The sequence below is a fragment of the Falco rusticolus genome, chromosome 5, assembly GCF_015220075.1.
Source record: "Falco rusticolus isolate bFalRus1 chromosome 5, bFalRus1.pri, whole genome shotgun sequence".
NCBI lineage: Eukaryota > Metazoa > Chordata > Aves > Falconiformes > Falconidae > Falco > Falco rusticolus.
In genome coordinates this window covers 14,203,373-14,219,960 of record NC_051191.1, presented here as the reverse complement: position 1 = coordinate 14,219,960, position 16,588 = coordinate 14,203,373, and the positions used below count along the sequence as shown (strand labels likewise).

Genomic DNA, 16,588 nt, shown 5'->3' with positions numbered 1-16,588 from the left:
GCAGCAGTGCCTGGTACGCACGTGGCCTTCCTGACCTGCTGCACCTTCCTGCATTTTCTCCGGTTTCGGTCAGCAAAATTACTTCCTCTCTTCTCCTTTTTCTTTCTGCTTTGCTTTCCCTCTCCTCTGCCCGGATTTCTTTTCTCTTTCTTTTCCTTGAGTTTTCCTTCTCCTGGTGGGAGCCTGCAATACTTTCCATCGCACAGCGTCATGAGATGGGGAAAGCCACAAGCCCCTGCAGTGAGCTCTCAGAAGGGAGCTCTTCCTACTTGGTTTCTTCGGGCAGGCTGGTCGGTTGTTGCAGGCATGCCAGGGACTCTGCCGTACCCTCGGGGGTGCCTGGAGGCAGAGCTCGAGGTGCCTAAACCAGAAATTTGGGAGGTAACAGGTGGCAAGAGACAGCCTGGGGTAGTAAGGGCCTGATTGCCAAATTGCCATCTTAGCTCTACAGAGGAGATGCTGGTTTGCATCATCCACATTTTGCACAGGCCACCCGACCCAGACTAGACTTGATGAAGCTGCGATGGAGTAGGATCTGAGCAAAAGCCCTCTCAAGTTGGCAGCTACTCCTTTCTGTCCTTTTGTGGGTATTTCTAGGTATTTTGTTTGGTTAAGCAAATGCCTAATGCATTAAAGAAAAAACCTTTCCAGTTTTCCTTAACACATACCAGTCTGGGGGGGAGATGAGGAACCCCAAAGGCACCAGAGAGCAGCTGCATGGAGGAGGCCCAGCAGCTGCTTGGCCTCCTGGGAAACTACTGTCCCACCTGAGACATGTTGTCCCAGTGTCTGTGGAGCTGCCGTACCTCTGCCACTTCGGGCTCTGCCCCTGTGTCTCCCCCCAGCTGCTGTGTTGACATCCAGCAGAGAGGTGGATGCCTCCAGAAAGGATGCTGGATGCTGGGTCTCTGCTGTGCCTGCAGGGCCACTTTGCTCTTCCAACTGCAGCTCTGGAAAGCAAAAGCAGGTTCAGCAAAGTGACTTCTTGGAAGTCAAGAACATCTCAAGAAAAGCCCACCCAAGCCCTACACCACCTGTCTTTTCAGCATTGATGTTTCTAGCATCACAAGCCCCAGTGTCTGTGACCAGCCTCAGCCCCTCCTCATACCTGTGCACCTGTCCATGGGTGCTGGCACCTCCTCGGCTGATGGAGGTGAGAGGCCAGCTGCCTCCTCCCCAGAGATGTCCCCGCAGTTTTCAATCACAAACTCCACCAGCACGTTCACCTGCAGATATCAAAGCTTTGGTCTCAAGCCAGGTGCCTGCAGACGTGTCAAGCAGCCTTTCCCACTGCTGACCCTTCGTCTGTGCAGACGCTGTGGCTGGGGGGTTGCTCCTCCAGGCACCCAGCCCACCAGCATTGGCTCAAGGGAGGAGGCAGCCAGGGACCTCTCAACAGCCAAGCTCCAATGGGCCACGAAGGCAGCAGCCAGCTGCTGGATGCAGCGTACCTTCTGGGTCACTGCCGGTACGGTCAAGTGGGAGCAGGTCCTCGTTGGGTGGGCTCAGCAGGTTGGGCCCAACACAGATGCCAGGTGGCTGCATTGTGACTGATGTGCTGCAGGAGGGCCATCAGCTGCTTCAGGAGGAGGAGGTTGGCCGCAGGCAACTTGTTTGCTACCCTGAGGGTTGAGGAAGACAAGGCTGATGAAGCAGAGGGTGCCCACAGCCCTCCCTGCAGCTGGCCCCAGGCGGGTCGTGCTGTGAGCTGTGCAGGTGCTCTCATCCAGCGGCCAGGGCTCCTGAGCTTTGGGAAGGAAGCACAGTGCTGCTTCCCAGCTCCTGATTGCACCCAAGGCCACGCAAGGGAAGGCTCCCTGTCAATGCCCTTTCTCCTGAAAAGCAACCCCACGCCAGCAACAGCGAGCTGCCCGAAAAGACAGCTTTCTGAGGGGCCCGTGCCTTTGCAGGCAGGTCCCAGAACTCTCCCGGTCCCTGCTCAAGAGGCAGGCTGCTGCCCACACTTACGCTTTCAGCTCTTCCACCTTGGCCTGCTTGCTGGCCCTCTCCATGGCTGACATCCAGTCCTCGTAGAAGTCGACGACAAGGAGCTTGTTGGGGATGCTTCGCAGGAAGTCCTGCAATGCCAAGGGCTCCAGGTGAGCCTTTGAACGCTGCAGGCCAGCCAGGACCTACTCCAGCTGCAGCTCAGAAGCGCTCATCTTCAAGATGACGGCCAGCAGCAGTGCAGGCTGGCTTCCCATGTCGACGTCCGTGCCGCGGTCCAGGGCCTCCTGTAGCTGCCGAAGTTCTGTGCCCCTGGCAGCTCTGCAGAATATCCCCTCCGTCATCGGTCCTTCCTGGTGCAGGACAGCCAGCAGCTCCTGCAAGAGATGCAGGACAGTGGCTTGGCTGAGGATCTGCCCTGCAACAGCAGTGGCCAGGGCCAGAGCTCTTCCCCAGACTGGGCTCTGTCCTCCTGCAAAGGGGCTGGGAGCAGAAAAGCGTGAGCCATGGGCAAAGAGCCCAATTCCCTGGTACCTGGAGCCAGGGGACACTGCCTGTGGACTGGGTGGGGGGCTGGGGACCCTGTGTCCAGGCTGGCTTACCTGGATGGGCCGGGGCAGCGTGTTGTCCTCCCCACAGAGGGCTGCCAGAGGCTGCCCAAAGAGTGCCCTGCTGCAGCCAGAGCCTGCCTGCCCTGGTGCCTGGGCAGCGGCCGGGGTGTGCCGTAGAGCAAAGGGCCAGGGCAGCCCCATCCTCCTGCTTCTCCTGCTGCTGCTGTTCCCTCCTGCTGCAAAAGAAAACAGAGTAAGACACCATCAATGGAGTCCCCCAGGCCAGCAGTCCCAGAGCCTGCCCTGCTCTGTCCTGCCCACAGCATGATGCTGTGTGGTGTGGCAGGTCAGGCAGGGAGCCAGCAGCTGGGACCGCGGCTCCGGCTCAGCAGCTGTGGCTTGGAGGCTGCCAAGAGCTGGTGTGCCACCAGGACAGCCTGTCCCAGCCCTTGCCCTGCCCTCCTGCAAGCTGTGGGCAGCAGCAGGCACTCCATGTCCTGCAGAAGCTTGTCCAGCAGCTGCTGTCCAGTGGGTGTCCTTGCTGGTCCAGGTGGTGCCCTCCCGTGGGGTGCCCAACCTGCATGGCGACACTCAGGTGACAAGCGAGCACAGCTCAATCCATCGCAGGAGGTTGCCTTTCTTTCCCAAACTCACCTGGCTCGTGGCAAAGTCCCCCTGCGTTTGCAGATGGGGCTGTTGGAGGCCCTTGCTTGGGATGAGCCTGCAAGAACCAAGAATCAGGCTGCACTTGCAGAGCAGCCCCACAGCAGAAAGGGCCACCGGTGAGCTGCCTCCTGGCACCAGCAGCCTGAGCATGGCAGAGCCGGGACCCTATGCCCTCCCAGGCTCTCTGCCCCGTGCAGCAGGTTTCCTCCCAGCTCTGCCAGCCAGCCAGTACATACCAGCGTTCCTGGTGTCTCCCCAACCCCCTCTGCTGTGGAGTGGTACTGTGGGACCCCCCTTCCCTCCTGCACACGGTCACCCCACTCGCTGCACGTCCCAGCACAGCCAGAGATGGGTGAAAGGCAGCCATTCTCACCTCTGCCTGTGCCTCCATCAGCCTCTCCAGGCTCCTGGCGCGCACTGTCCTCCACTGGGTGACAGAGAAGGAGGCAAAGAAGATGAGCAGTGATGGCTCTGATGCTCAGCTGCAGGAGCAGTGCTCAGGGACAGAGCCCAGAGCAGAGAGACACTCACGGGGTGGCAGCTCAGCTCCTTCTCCAGGAGCTTGATCGATAGCAGACGGGTCACTCAGGCTCTCTTGTCTCTTTCTGGTGGCCTGTGAACCAGGAAGCGAGAGGGAGAGAGCTGGGTGAGCCCCAAGCCATTGCTTCTCTCTTGTCAAGCAGCTGTGCCCGAGAGCTGCCTGCAGCCACAGGGGCACCTGTCCCCAGCTGGGGGCTGTGTTCCCCTATCCGTCCAGCTGCTCCTGGAGCATTCCCCTGGCTTACCCCAGCAGTGTGGCCACCCACAGCTCCTTCAGTGTCTGGGAGCTGCAGAAAGAGAGGAGACACAGCGTCAGGCCCTGCTGCCCCCAGCCCTGGGCAGAGGCAGGTGCCTCCATAGCGCTGCCCCATGGGGAAGGACACAGGGGCAGGAGGAAGCCGCATGGGATGGGACAGAGTTGCTGCCCAAGCCCTGGGTCACTCTGTCCTGCCTGAGCAGCTGTTTTTGCCCTTCCCTTCTGGGGACCAAAAGGTGGCCAGGGGATGCAAGACGGGGAAAGGCCCCCCCATCCCTCCCTCCCTGCCGCCGAGCTGCCTGCTCCCTGCCCAGGCTCTGCACGCAAGGCAGAGGCCAGTATTCATGGGATGGCGTCGGCATGGCTGGGAACTTCTCCTGCCCGACCACGGGACGTGGCACCACGACTCACCCAAAAGTGGTGATGCAGGAGCCGGTGGGCCAGGCGAGGATGACGGAGGGCCTGCCCTCACGGCTGCCTTCCTCCTCCTCATCCTGGCCATCCTGCCCCACAGCCTCCTTCCCGCTGCTGAGCACCCACAGCTGGTCCAGCACCAGGCAGAGCTGGTGCCATGTCTGCAGAAAGCAGAGGCGGGCACTGAGCTGGAGGGGGACTCCTTGGGCTGGGTCACCACGCGCAGAGCCCTGTCCCCCACTTGCCCTTGGGATGGACATTGGTGCCTCCAGCACTGAGGGACCGGGGCCTGGGGCTGGTGCCAGGGTGTCCCTGCCCTGGTCAATGGGCTGGGGCTGGGGGGAAGGATCTGGGCTCTCAGGGTCTTACTGCAATTTGGCCACCACCAGTTCCTCATGGAGGAGCAGAAGGCATCTCTCGCTCCTCTTGCGGCCCCGGGTCAGCCGCACGTCTGTGCTCAGCACCGGCGCGGCGTTGCTAAGAGCCTCCCTGCAGAGCAGAGAGCGGCGGGCGTGAGCAACGCCAGTGCTGCGTGGCCCAGCTGTGCCCGCGTGTCCCCAAGCCCGGGGGGAGCCCACCTGGAGCCGCAGCAGCAGCTGGCCTGGCCCATCCTGCCCGGGAGAGGAGGGCCCTGGCCGTGCAGCGAGGAGGGGGCCCAGCCGGCGACGGCGAGGCTGGGAAGCGGGGTGCTGGTGCTGTGGCAGCGCTGCTGGGCCAGAGGCTGCCTCCTGCCAGCGCCGCTGCGTGCCAGCACGGCTCTGCCCTGCTGCCTGTGGTGGCCGTGGGCTCCCCGTGACCAACGGTCTGAGCCCAACGGAAAGTGGGCGGGGCCTGGGGGGGCGGGTCTGGGGCCCTCTCCAGTATGGCCAGCCCTGCCTTGCCCGGGGGAGCCCTGAGCAGGACAGGGCAGGGGGCAAGGACCATCTCCCTCCGCCTGCTGGCAGTGCCCCTTGCCCTGGGCTTCACCACTGGATCCTGGCCTCCCCCCAGACTTGGTGCCACAGGCCAGCAGCTTCTGGGCCCATCTGTTCAACCAGTTTTCATTGCACCCCCCTGTCTGCTCATTCTCTTTAGGCATCCTTAGGTTCTCCATACACATCTTCTGTCAGGCAGTTTGGAAAGCCTCTAGTCTAGGTGGACTTGCTGTATTGCAGTCCTCAAGCACCTCTGCCCATCATGATCGTTCAAAGGTTATGGAGAGTGGCCTAAGACTTAACAATAAGACTTATCTTTAAGACTTAACCATAAGATCAAACCTTAAGACTCAACCTTAAGACTTAACCCTGAGAGTTAACCCTAAGACTTAAGATTTAATCAAGAGACTTATCCCTGAGACTTATCCCTGAGATTTAACCCTAAAATTTAACCCTAAGACTTAACCTTAAGACCTAACCCTAAGACCAAACCTTAAGACACAACCCTGAGACTTAATCCTGGAACTTAACCTTGAAACTTAACCATGAGACTTATCCCTGGGAGTTATCCCTAAGACTTATCCTTAAGACTTAACCCTAAGGGTCAACCATAAGACTCAACCTTAAGACTCAACCTTAGGACTCAACCTTAGGACTCAACCCTGAGACTTAACCTTGAGACGTGACCATAAGACTTAACCCGAGACTTAACCCTATACATAACCCTGACACTTAACCCTAAGACTTAACCTAAAGACTTAACATTAAAACCTAATCCTAAGACCAAACCATAAGACCTAACCCTGAGACTTATTCCTAGGACATAACCCTAAGACTTAACCATAAGACTTACCTTTAAGACTTAACCATAAGACCAAACCTTAAGACTCAACCTTAAGACCAATCCTTAAGACTTAACCTTGAGACATTACCCCGAGACTTAACACTAAGACTTAAGCCTAAGACTTAACTTTAAGACAACCCTAAGACAAAACATGAAGACTCAACCCTGATACTTAACCCTGAGACTTAACCATGACACTTTACCCTGGGACTTAAGCTTGAGAATTAACCCTGAGACGTAACCCTGAGACTTTAAGCCTGAGACATAATCCTGTAACTCATCCCTGAGACCTAACCCTAAGACTGAACGCTAAGACTGTACCTTAAGACTTTACCCTAAGACTTAACCCTAAGACTGAACCCAAAGACTTAAATTTAAAACTTAAATTTAAAACTTAAATATAAGACTTAACCTTAAATCTTACCCTTAAGATTTAACCCTAAGACTGAACCCTAAGACTTAACCTTAAGACATAACCTTATGACATAACCCTGAGACTTAACCCTAAGGATTAACGTTAAGACTTAACGCTAAGACTCAACCCTGAGACTTAACCTTGAGACTTAACCTTGAAACTTAACCATGAGACTTATCCCTGGGAGTTATCCCTAAGACTTATCCTTAAGACAGCTTAACCCTAAGACTCAACCATAAGACTCAACTATAAGACTCAACCTTAAGACTCAACCTTAGGGCTCAACCCTGAGCCTTAACCCTGAGACTTATCCATCAGACTTATCCCTGAGACTTAACCCTGAGAATTATCCCTGGTACTTATCCCTAAACTTATCCCTAAGACTTAACCTTGAGACTTAACCCTAAGAATTATCCTTAAGACTTAACCCTAAGACTCAACTATAAGACTCAACCTTAAGACTCAACCCGGAGAGTTAACCTTGAGACTTAACCATAAGACTTAACCCTGAGAGTTAACCCGAGACTTAACCCTGAGAGTTAACCCTGAGACTTAACCCTAAGACTTAACCTTAAGACTTAACTTTAAGACCTAACCCTATGACCAAACCTTAAGACTCAACCCCAAGACTTAACCCTGAGACTTAACCTTAAGACTTAACCCTAAGACTTATCCCTAAGACTTAACCCTAAGACTTAAGCCTAAGACTTAACCATAAGACTTACATTTAAGACTTAACCATAAGACCAAACCTTAAGACTCTACATTAAGACTTAACCCTGAGACTTAAACCTAAGTATTAACCCTGAGACTTAACAATAAGACTTTACCCTAAGACTGAACCCTAAGACTGAATCCTAATTTAAGACTTAACCCTAAGAATTAACCCTGAGACTTAAGTCTAAGACATAACCCTAAGACTACACCTTAGAGACTTAACCTAAAGACTTAACCCTAAGACTTAAATTTAAGACTTAATCTTAAGGCTGAACCCTAAGGCTTAACCTTAAGACTTAACCCTAAGACTGTTTTGGCTCTGATTTGAGAACAATGCTATAACCGCACTGACGTTTTCAGTTGTTGCTGGGTGATGTTTATACTAAGTCAAGGACTTTTTAGTCATACTCACATACCCCAAAGACCTTTTCCAGGGGTGACAAAGAGAGGAAACAGCCCAGGAGTTTACTGGTAAATAGACTTTTCCAAATTACTGCAGCCAAATGGTGTCAGAGTAATTGCAGATGCCTTTTCAGGCTGGCCAAAAGCTTTCCCTCGCTGCACCAATAAGAAGTACCATAAGTGTTAGTTAAGAGATAATACTGAGATTTGGGATATCCATAGGACTTTCTTCGGGCAGGGGTCCACACTTGGTAGCAGAAGCCCTTCACCTTTTAGTTAAACTAGGAGGGGTAAAATGGGATCTCTACACCCCATGGAGACCTCAATCAAGAGGGAAAGTAGAAAAAATGAAGCAAAGCCTGAAGAGACAGATGAGTAAAATTTGCCATGAACCTCAGATAAAGCAGTCATGCTTTTCCCTCAGCATTGCTACGGATACAGGATCCAGCCTGAAAGTAAGGAGAGAGTTGGTCCTTTGGAAATTATATATGGTAAACCTTGCCAGGTGACAGAAACAGGAGTGAATCCCGAAATAAGTTAGGAAACATGATTTTAAAGAGTATGTTCTCTCTCTAGGAAAGTTCCTGTCCTCTCTCCACAGGTATGACACTGTGAGCACACCCCTGTCCCTGGACATAACTGTACATCAATACCAACCTGGATTTGGGTGTTTATGAGGACGTGGTTGGATGAACAGTTGAAAGAGAAGTGGAAAGGACCCTTCCAGATTTTTCTCACCACCTACACTGCTGTCAAGCCTGAAGTACTCACTCCATGGTGTGCCGTAGCAGGGTTTGACCAGTCACATCACCAGAATGAAACGTCAAGCAAGAAAAACCTTTATGCTTGAAACTACCTCCAGAGTCATGAAGTTCTAGGTTTGGTATCTTGCATTATTGCCAGACAATATAAAAGTGAATGACTGAAATAAGACCCTAGGTAAGATTGAGCTGTCTACAGGGAAGTTGGAGTCTGCTACTTGTCTCTCCTTTGTAGATATATGTTGAAACATATTTTACAGATATATAGAATTTGGCCTGTGATGTGATATGCTGAATTCTCAACTTGGGTGGGATCAGGAGGACTCATGGACATGGAATACTCATTTGAAAATGGTGGAAGGATCGATTAATGTTGTTAAGAAGAGTGATTGTTGGGTATGTACCCATTTCCCTAAATACGCTCATGCAGGAATTCCTCTAGCTGGTATCCCCACCCCATCTGACACTAGTGGGAATAACTTGTGGGTAAGACCAAAATACATTCATTGGAATGAGACTGACCTCCAGACCTGGACAATATTGAATCCACACTCAGTGTGAAGTGTGTTACTACCAATGAAGCCGTGACACACCAAAATGGAACCCTGGTCTTTGTGGGGCCCTACCCACATTGTGATCACTCAATGCCATTAATGAACCTGTCAGAACTAACCATGAGTAACTACTGAAATGTTCCACTGGGCACTGGGTGGTGTTGGGTACGTGGCAGTGTAGCACAAAAAGCGTTGCCACTGAGATGGTCAGGCAAGTGGGGAGGGATTTTTCCTGATATGCCTGTAACTGAGACATTGGACAACAATCGGTGGTGAACAACTTACCTGCGGAGATATAGGCAGATTCAACCACCCCTTACAGAAAGACTCACTGGGTTTCACTCTTTTGCTTGGGGGTTTATTCCTTGGTTAGGGGCTACTGAATTGGGAAAGGCAGTGATAAAGAGATCTGAAGTAATGGAAGAGATGGCCAAGGACACTGCAGATGCCATAAATGTTTTGCAGGAAGACCTTCCAGAAATGCCCCCTATAGCTGTGCAAAATAGAATGGCATTAGATATGAAGTTGGCATATCAAGGTGGACTCTGTACTATTGTTAACCCCAGTTGCGTGTATGTAGATGAAAGTGGAAGAATTTATACCAACTTCCAAGAGATTTGGAAACATAATAATATTTTGCATGAGATCCAGAAGGTCAACACCTTCTATGGATTTCAAGAAGTTTGGAATAGACTGATGTCCTGGTTTTCTGACTTACAGCTATGGATAAAGAAGTTAATCTTCAGATGCCCTCCTCCTCTTCCTCTTTGAACACACCTGTCCCTCTCACCTACCTAGTTTCTGCTTTGAGTTTCAAGGAGTTAAAGTTTGACTGCCTTTCAGTAGCCTCCCTAATACTCCCTATAGGCAACACTTCAGTTGTGGTGATGAATCTCATGGGGACCTGCTTGAACTAACCATAACACAGCTGAGAAGTGTAGTTCATTATTTATTAATTAGTATTATTTTTTCCACTACTTAAAAAACAACATGTTCTATTCCTATTTACACACAGGTCTCTAAGGGAAGCAGGTAGTAATTGCTGCAAAGAACCTGCAGTATTCATCTCCAGAGCTGGTTGGAGAAGTCTGATGTCAAGTGAAGGAAGTGCCATGGGGCTGAGGAGAGAAATAGCGGGGCTGGAGAGGTGAGGAGCAAGGCTGTCCACGCAGTGTTTAGCTCCAGGGACTGCTTTTCCCACCTGGCCACACCTCCTCGGGGGACACTCTGCATCAAGAGCAATTGGACAAGTCTTCTGTCTCTTCATCAAAGTGCTCATTGCCTGCCTTCCTCTTTAACTGTACTGCTGAAACTTACCTCATGAAGTGCAGGAGCCCTGAAGAGCAGATGTCCCTGACGGAAGAGACATGGCTTGTCAGGGCTTTCTGCCTCGTCATGAGCCCAGGGTGTCTGTGGTGCTGTGCACTTCAGGTTGTGAGAGGCGGCTAAGAAACCTCTCAAGAACACCAAGTCAGAAGCAAACCCCAGAGTCCCTGGAAGCGATAATTGGCCCCACTGAGGGCCATGGCTGAGAAAGCCTCCCCATGGCCTTGTTAGAGCCCATCCTTGGAGGCTGTGATTGCAGGTAGGCAAAGGCACTGTGCAGGCCACTCTGCTGCTGAGAAAAGCCTTGGCTTGCTTGAAGCGGAAAGGCCAAGCCATGACCTGCAGCCTGTGGGAAGGTCGACGCTGTCCCTCACACAGGGCTCAGGGCTCTTCCTGAGGACCATGGAAGGTGGGGATCCAATGCCCAGTGAAGGACAGCAGTGGCACAACAACTTCCAGCTTCCCCATGGTGCTGCAAGGAGGCAACAATGCCCCGGTGCCATGAGGACAACATGTATTCTCACGGGCCTCTGTGCCAGAGACAGCTGCCATAGCCAAGGGGACACAGACCTGGGTTCTCTTGGTGACTTCCAGCCTTGCCAGTGCCCTCTGCCATCTCCACTGCAGGCTGTCCTATATGGTTGGACACCTTCCCCTGTTCCCCTGCAGGCTGTAGGCACCATCTCGCTGCCCTGCCTTGCTCTCACCCCAACATTTCCATACCTTCACTGAGGTACCTCCGCTCTCACTGGCTGTTCCTTGAAACACAAAGCCACGGGCTGATCCAGACTCCCTCTGGCTGAGCTCTTGCACCACAGCAGGACCCTTGGAGTGACAGTTGTTCTTCCTGATACCCACTCTCAACCTTCAGATTTTCCCTTTCTCACATTTTTTTTTACTCTTCTGCTTTTTTCACTGCCCAGGAAAGCTTTACCATCTGAGAAACTACCCCTGAAGCAGGGAATACAACCCATTTTTTTTCGGTCTCTCCCCCCAGCACAGAGAAGGAACCTCCACATGGTCTTCTGAACCACGTGACTGCTGCTGGCCTTTCAGCTTCTCCCACAGGCATGACCAAGCCATGTGCCTGCTTCTGTCCTATCCTGTCCCTATGCAAAATGGACATGACATCCCCTATCCTAGCCCTTCTCCTGGAGAGGGCCTATGGGGTACCTTTGCAGAGGGACTGTCCCAGCCACGTTCCTGTTTCTGGCCTGTCACCTTCAGGGACAGAACTGGCCTTACAGGCCCCTCACAGCCATGCACGTCCTTCTGCATGAGGAGTTTCTGAGACCCAGTTGCCCTCATAATACCATACTCCTCCATCACCCTCCATATGGCTCAGGACCTGACCAGAGAAAAGCATGCTTGTTCCATCAGATTTGTCAAATATCTTTCCCACAAGCCATTTTAGTAGAGAAGCATTCTTCAGATGAGCTCCTCTATTTGTGTTGACACATTTTATATATGCCTTTATAGCTCTATGGTGTTTTTTCAGGTTGGACTGACTTCTGGAAAGCATTTAGTCTACCCCTCCAGCTGAGGCAGGGTCAGCTAGAGCAGCTTGCTCAGCAACTTGTCTAGGTAGCATTGCAACATCATAGAAGCACAGAAACATAGAATCATTTAGGTTGGAAAGGAACGTAAGATCATCAGATCCAGCCATTACCACAGGCCAGCCAATTCCATCACTAAATCATGTCTCTAAGCACTGCATCTATGTATTTTAGAAACACCTCCAGGGACGGTGATTCCACCAGCTCCCTGGGCAGCCTGTTACAATGCTTGACTACCCTTGCAGTGAAGACATTTTTCCTCGTATCCAATCTGAACCTCTCCTGGTGTAACTTGAGGCTGTTGCCTCTTGTCCTGTCACTTGTTACCTGGGAGAAGAGACCAACCCCCAGCTGTCTACGACCTCCTTTCAGGTACTTCTAGAGAGCAGTAAGTTCCCCCTGAACCTCCTCTTCTCCAGACTAAACAAACCAAATCCCCTCAGCTGCTCTTCACCCAAGCAGAGCTCCAGACCCTTCACCAGCTTTGTTGCCCTTCTCTGGACACGCCCCAGCATCTCAACGTTTCTCTTGAAGTGAGGGGCACAAAACAGAAACACGTTGTTTGAGGTGTGGCCTCACCAGTGCCGAGTACAGGGGGTTGATCACTTCCCTGGTCCTGCTGGCCACACTGTTTCTGATACAAGCCAGGATGCTATTGGCCTTCTTGGCCACCTGCACACACTGCTGGCACATGCTCAACCATCCGTCAACCTGCACCCTCAGGGTACTTCCCCACCAGGCAGCCTTCCAGCCATCTTCCCCAAGCCTGTAGCGTTGCGTGGGGTTGTTGTGACCCAAGTGCAGAACTGGCACTTCTCCTGGTTGAATCTCATACAACTGGACTCAGTTGAATGGTCCAACCTGTCTGAGGGTGCACTCAATCCCCTTGTCCAGATCATTGATAAAGTTCTGAAGCAGGACTGGCCCCAACACTGAACCCTGGGGAACACCACTCCTTATGGGTCGTCACCTGTATGTCACTCTATTTACTACCCCTCTTGGGGCTTGGCTGTCCAGCCATCCCTTAATCCAGCATAGAGAACACCCATCCAAGCCATGAGCAGCCAGTTTCTCCAGGAGAATGCTGTGGGAGATGCTGTCAAAGGCTTCCCTGTGGTCCAGGTAGAGAACATGCAAAGCCTTTCCCTCATCCACTAGGCAGGTCACCTTGACACAGAAGGAGGCAAGACTGATCAAGCAGGACCTGCCTTTCAAAAACCCATGCTGGCTGATCCTGACCTGTTTTTCCTGCGCATCCTGTGTGATGGTACTCATGATAATCTGTTCCACAACTTTCCCTGGCACTAAGATCAGGTTGACAGTCCTAGGAAGGATCCTCTTTTCTATGTTCTTGTAGGTGGGCACCACGTCAACTAACCCCCAGCCTTCTGGGGCCTCCACAGTTATCCAGGACTCTTGATAGTCATCCCTGTGCTGATGCAACTGAGGAACAGACCAATGTTTTTCAGTGTTCCTGGATCACAGGTACCATAGCCAAGGACACTTTCCAAAGCACCTTGTCATTCCTGGAAATCAGCTTCACCTGCACCACAGGTCCTCTGTGGCGTTGGGGAGAGTGGTGGAGATGGAGCCCAGGTCGAGGAGGGAGAGGTTGAGGAGGAAGAAGTACATGGGGGTGTTGAGGTGATCATCTCACATTACGGCAGTGATGATGAGGCCGTTGGCCAGGAGGGCAGCCAGGTCGGTGCTGTCGTGGTTTAACCCCGGCCGGCGACCAACGCAGCCACATGCTCACCCCTCCCTCACCCAGAGGGATCGGGATGAAAATCGAAAAGGAATGTAAAACTCAGGGGTTGAGATAAGAACAATTTAATAGGTAAAGCAAAAGCCGCACATGCGAGCAAACAAAGGAAGGAGTTCATCCACCACTTCCCACGGGCAGGCAGGTGTTTGGCCATCCCCAGGACAGCCGGGCTCCATCACATGTAATGGTTACTCAGGAAGACAAATGCCATAATGCCGGATGTCCCCATCTTCCTTCTTCTTCTCCCAGTTTATATACTCAGCATGACGTCATATGGTAAGGAAACGTCTTTGGCTACCTTGGATCAGCTGTCCTGGCTGTGTCCCCTCCTGGTTTCCCGTGCCCCTCCAGCCCTCTCGCTGGCAGGGCCCAAGGAACAAAAAAGTCCTTTAGTATAAACATCACCCAGCAACAACTGAAAACATCAGTGTGCTATCAACATTGTTCTCACATCATAGCCAAAACGGAGCACTATACTAAAGAAGAAAATTAACTCTATCCCAGCTGAAACCAGGACAGGTGCTCAGGAAGAGCCAAAGTGCAAGAGCTGCAGCTCCCTTGTGTCTTCATATGCCATGAGGAGGAACTGGGTGATGAAGGTGCCATTGGGCATTTGCTACCTCTGGGAATGGGGACCTATCCAAGAGGGAAAAGACTGACAAGTTAGGGGAGACTTCTCTGCACAAAACCTAACACTTTTCTCATAAAAAACCCACTGAAAAGGCTTTTCTGATTTTTGGAAGACCTTTGGATGTCCGTCTCATGAGCTGTGGTTGGTCCTGGCTGAGGGTGTTCCAAGGAACAAGGGACTATGCTGTTGGCTCTGGAGGTGTCTGTCCTGCCTTATGGCAATAGGGAAATAGGAACTTGGGGTGATCAAAGATTAAACCTATTCATGGCATCAAAGGGCTTTCCAGCATTGTCACCCCCAGTCCACCCCACTACAGAGTGGAGTTGAGGGAATTTTTTTCTGTGTATATTGTTTCAGTTGCCTCTGGGAAAATTACTTTGCAGGGAATTAGAGAAAACTGGGACCCAAAGAAAGCATAGTATTATAGAAAGATTTCTAGGCTAAAATAAATCCATCACTCTTAGGATAATTGGCATGGATGAAATGTACTCTACCACAGCTCCCTAAGCAACACACCCTGCCATCTCAGCACCTGCTGACAGGAGTAATGGAGGGGGGAGCAAGGGGAGACCCCACGGCCAGACTCTGTTTTGCTCCCTGCAGAAAGGGGAACTTGATGGTACCACACAGCTGATAAGCTGCAGAGCAGTTGTCACATGAAGAAGATACGAGAGGATGTCAACTGCTGAGCCAACCACTGAGGCGATGTGACTTTCCTCAGATGAAATAATCTCCTTGTAATACCAAGGCACACCTCCATGCCAAAGTTACCCACCTCCAAGGTACTACTACACCTCCCTGGGCACGGGATACCAAACAGTAACAACAATATGTATGACTGGAGTCACTCGAGCTCCACCTAAATGTCAATAAAATTAACAGGGTCAGTACTGAAATAAGTCTGGGGGTGGTGAGTGTTGTGGGTGTTCTGAACTCCTGAATTACCACACTGATTTAGTGTTTAACTATCTGATAAACATCTCTATGAACAAAGTTAGGTCAAGCTGACGCACTCTCTGCGAATGAAGGGACTTCTGACCAAGGGAGTCAGCCTTGGGAAGGATGAGTGACAAAGAACAGGTGGTGAAAAGAACACCATTGCCAAAGGAAGGAGCATTCAAGCAAGGAAGTTCTGGCCACAGCAGAAGACAAGCTGGTAAGGTGTTTCAACCCTCATACATACTAAAATAAATAAATAAATATCAGTCAACAGTAAGACAAAGGTAACTGTGGTAGTCACAGATTGCAACCTCAAACAGCCCTCAAAAGAGGGCAAAACCCCGCTTGGGGGGCATGTGCAGTTAGTGAAAGCCTTCCTAGTGCTGCCTGAGGGTGACCACTAATTTACATCAGCAGTGAGAAACTTGTAACCTATCCTGTGTATGATAAATGAATAAGCAATGTACTATGAAGTATAAAAATGGACAATGAGGGGAGAAGTGAAGGGAGACTTCATCGTAACTTCTGGATCAGTCGATGGGCTGAACCTGTCATTCCCCCTAGGGACGCCTATAGGGTAAGAACTTCATTCTAGCACTAACTCACGGTAGCTGTTGCTCACTGTGTTGTTTTAAGCGTGTTTTGCGGTCAGTCTATCATTACTGGCATTCTTTGCACCTTACTCTGTCACAAACTTGCATAATACAAATCTTCAGCTGAAGTTCATTATGTATAAGTCTCTGGAGATGTGAGTAGTTATTTTAAGGGCTCTGACTAAGTGATGCTGTCAGTGGGGGTCCCTGGGCAGGTTGGTAGAGTCACCCTCAGGTACAGTGGGCTGTCAAAGCACAGATAGTAGGCGGGTTGGTCAGACCCAAGGGTCTCATCTGTCTTTGAAACTGCCAGGCTGATTAAATACAAAGAGTCTGAAGAAAAAACCCCTCTTAACATGACAGCACTACTGCACATCTGGGCTGAAGCCCCCCAGCTGTGGCACCAGGCCAGCTCTGCCATAAGGCAACCTGGTACCAAGTGTCCCAGAGCCCGTGGGTGCAAAGGCTTTGCTTCAGAGCAGAGACATGGCATGGGCAAAGGAGAGCTGAGTCTTTAGCCCTAGGACTATGCAATGAAAAGCTGAAATGGACTCTGCAGGGCTTACTGAAGCACTGAAGACATCCTCCCCACCCTGCCTGTAGAACCACCAGACACACACATATACACATACTGTTTACGAGTACTTAGATCCTTTGCTGTGAACTTCCTGGTGTCCTGTCTAGTAATGGGTTAACAAAAGTTGATACTCATGCACAAAACTTTTTCTCCTAAGAGAAATGCCACTGCTGGACAGAAGTGTCTCTGCCCAGCTGAGGCAGGGAGCATCAGTGATCGC

The 16,588-nt window shown here is 51.3% G+C and overlaps 1 protein-coding gene across 1 annotated transcript; it reads right to left on the bottom strand.

The window, feature by feature from the left end:
- Positions 1–1,964: 1,964 nt before the first annotated feature.
- LOC119148275 (T-cell activation Rho GTPase-activating protein-like) lies at positions 1,965–2,699 on the bottom strand. Its single transcript, XM_037388244.1, has 3 exons — positions 2,550–2,699; positions 2,190–2,324; positions 1,965–2,105 (listed from the first exon to the last, which is right to left on the bottom strand). Exons 1-3 carry the CDS (start codon positions 2,697–2,699, stop codon positions 1,965–1,967), a joined length of 426 nt encoding a protein of 141 aa, XP_037244141.1.
- Between the last annotated feature and the right edge of the window lie 13,889 nt (positions 2,700–16,588).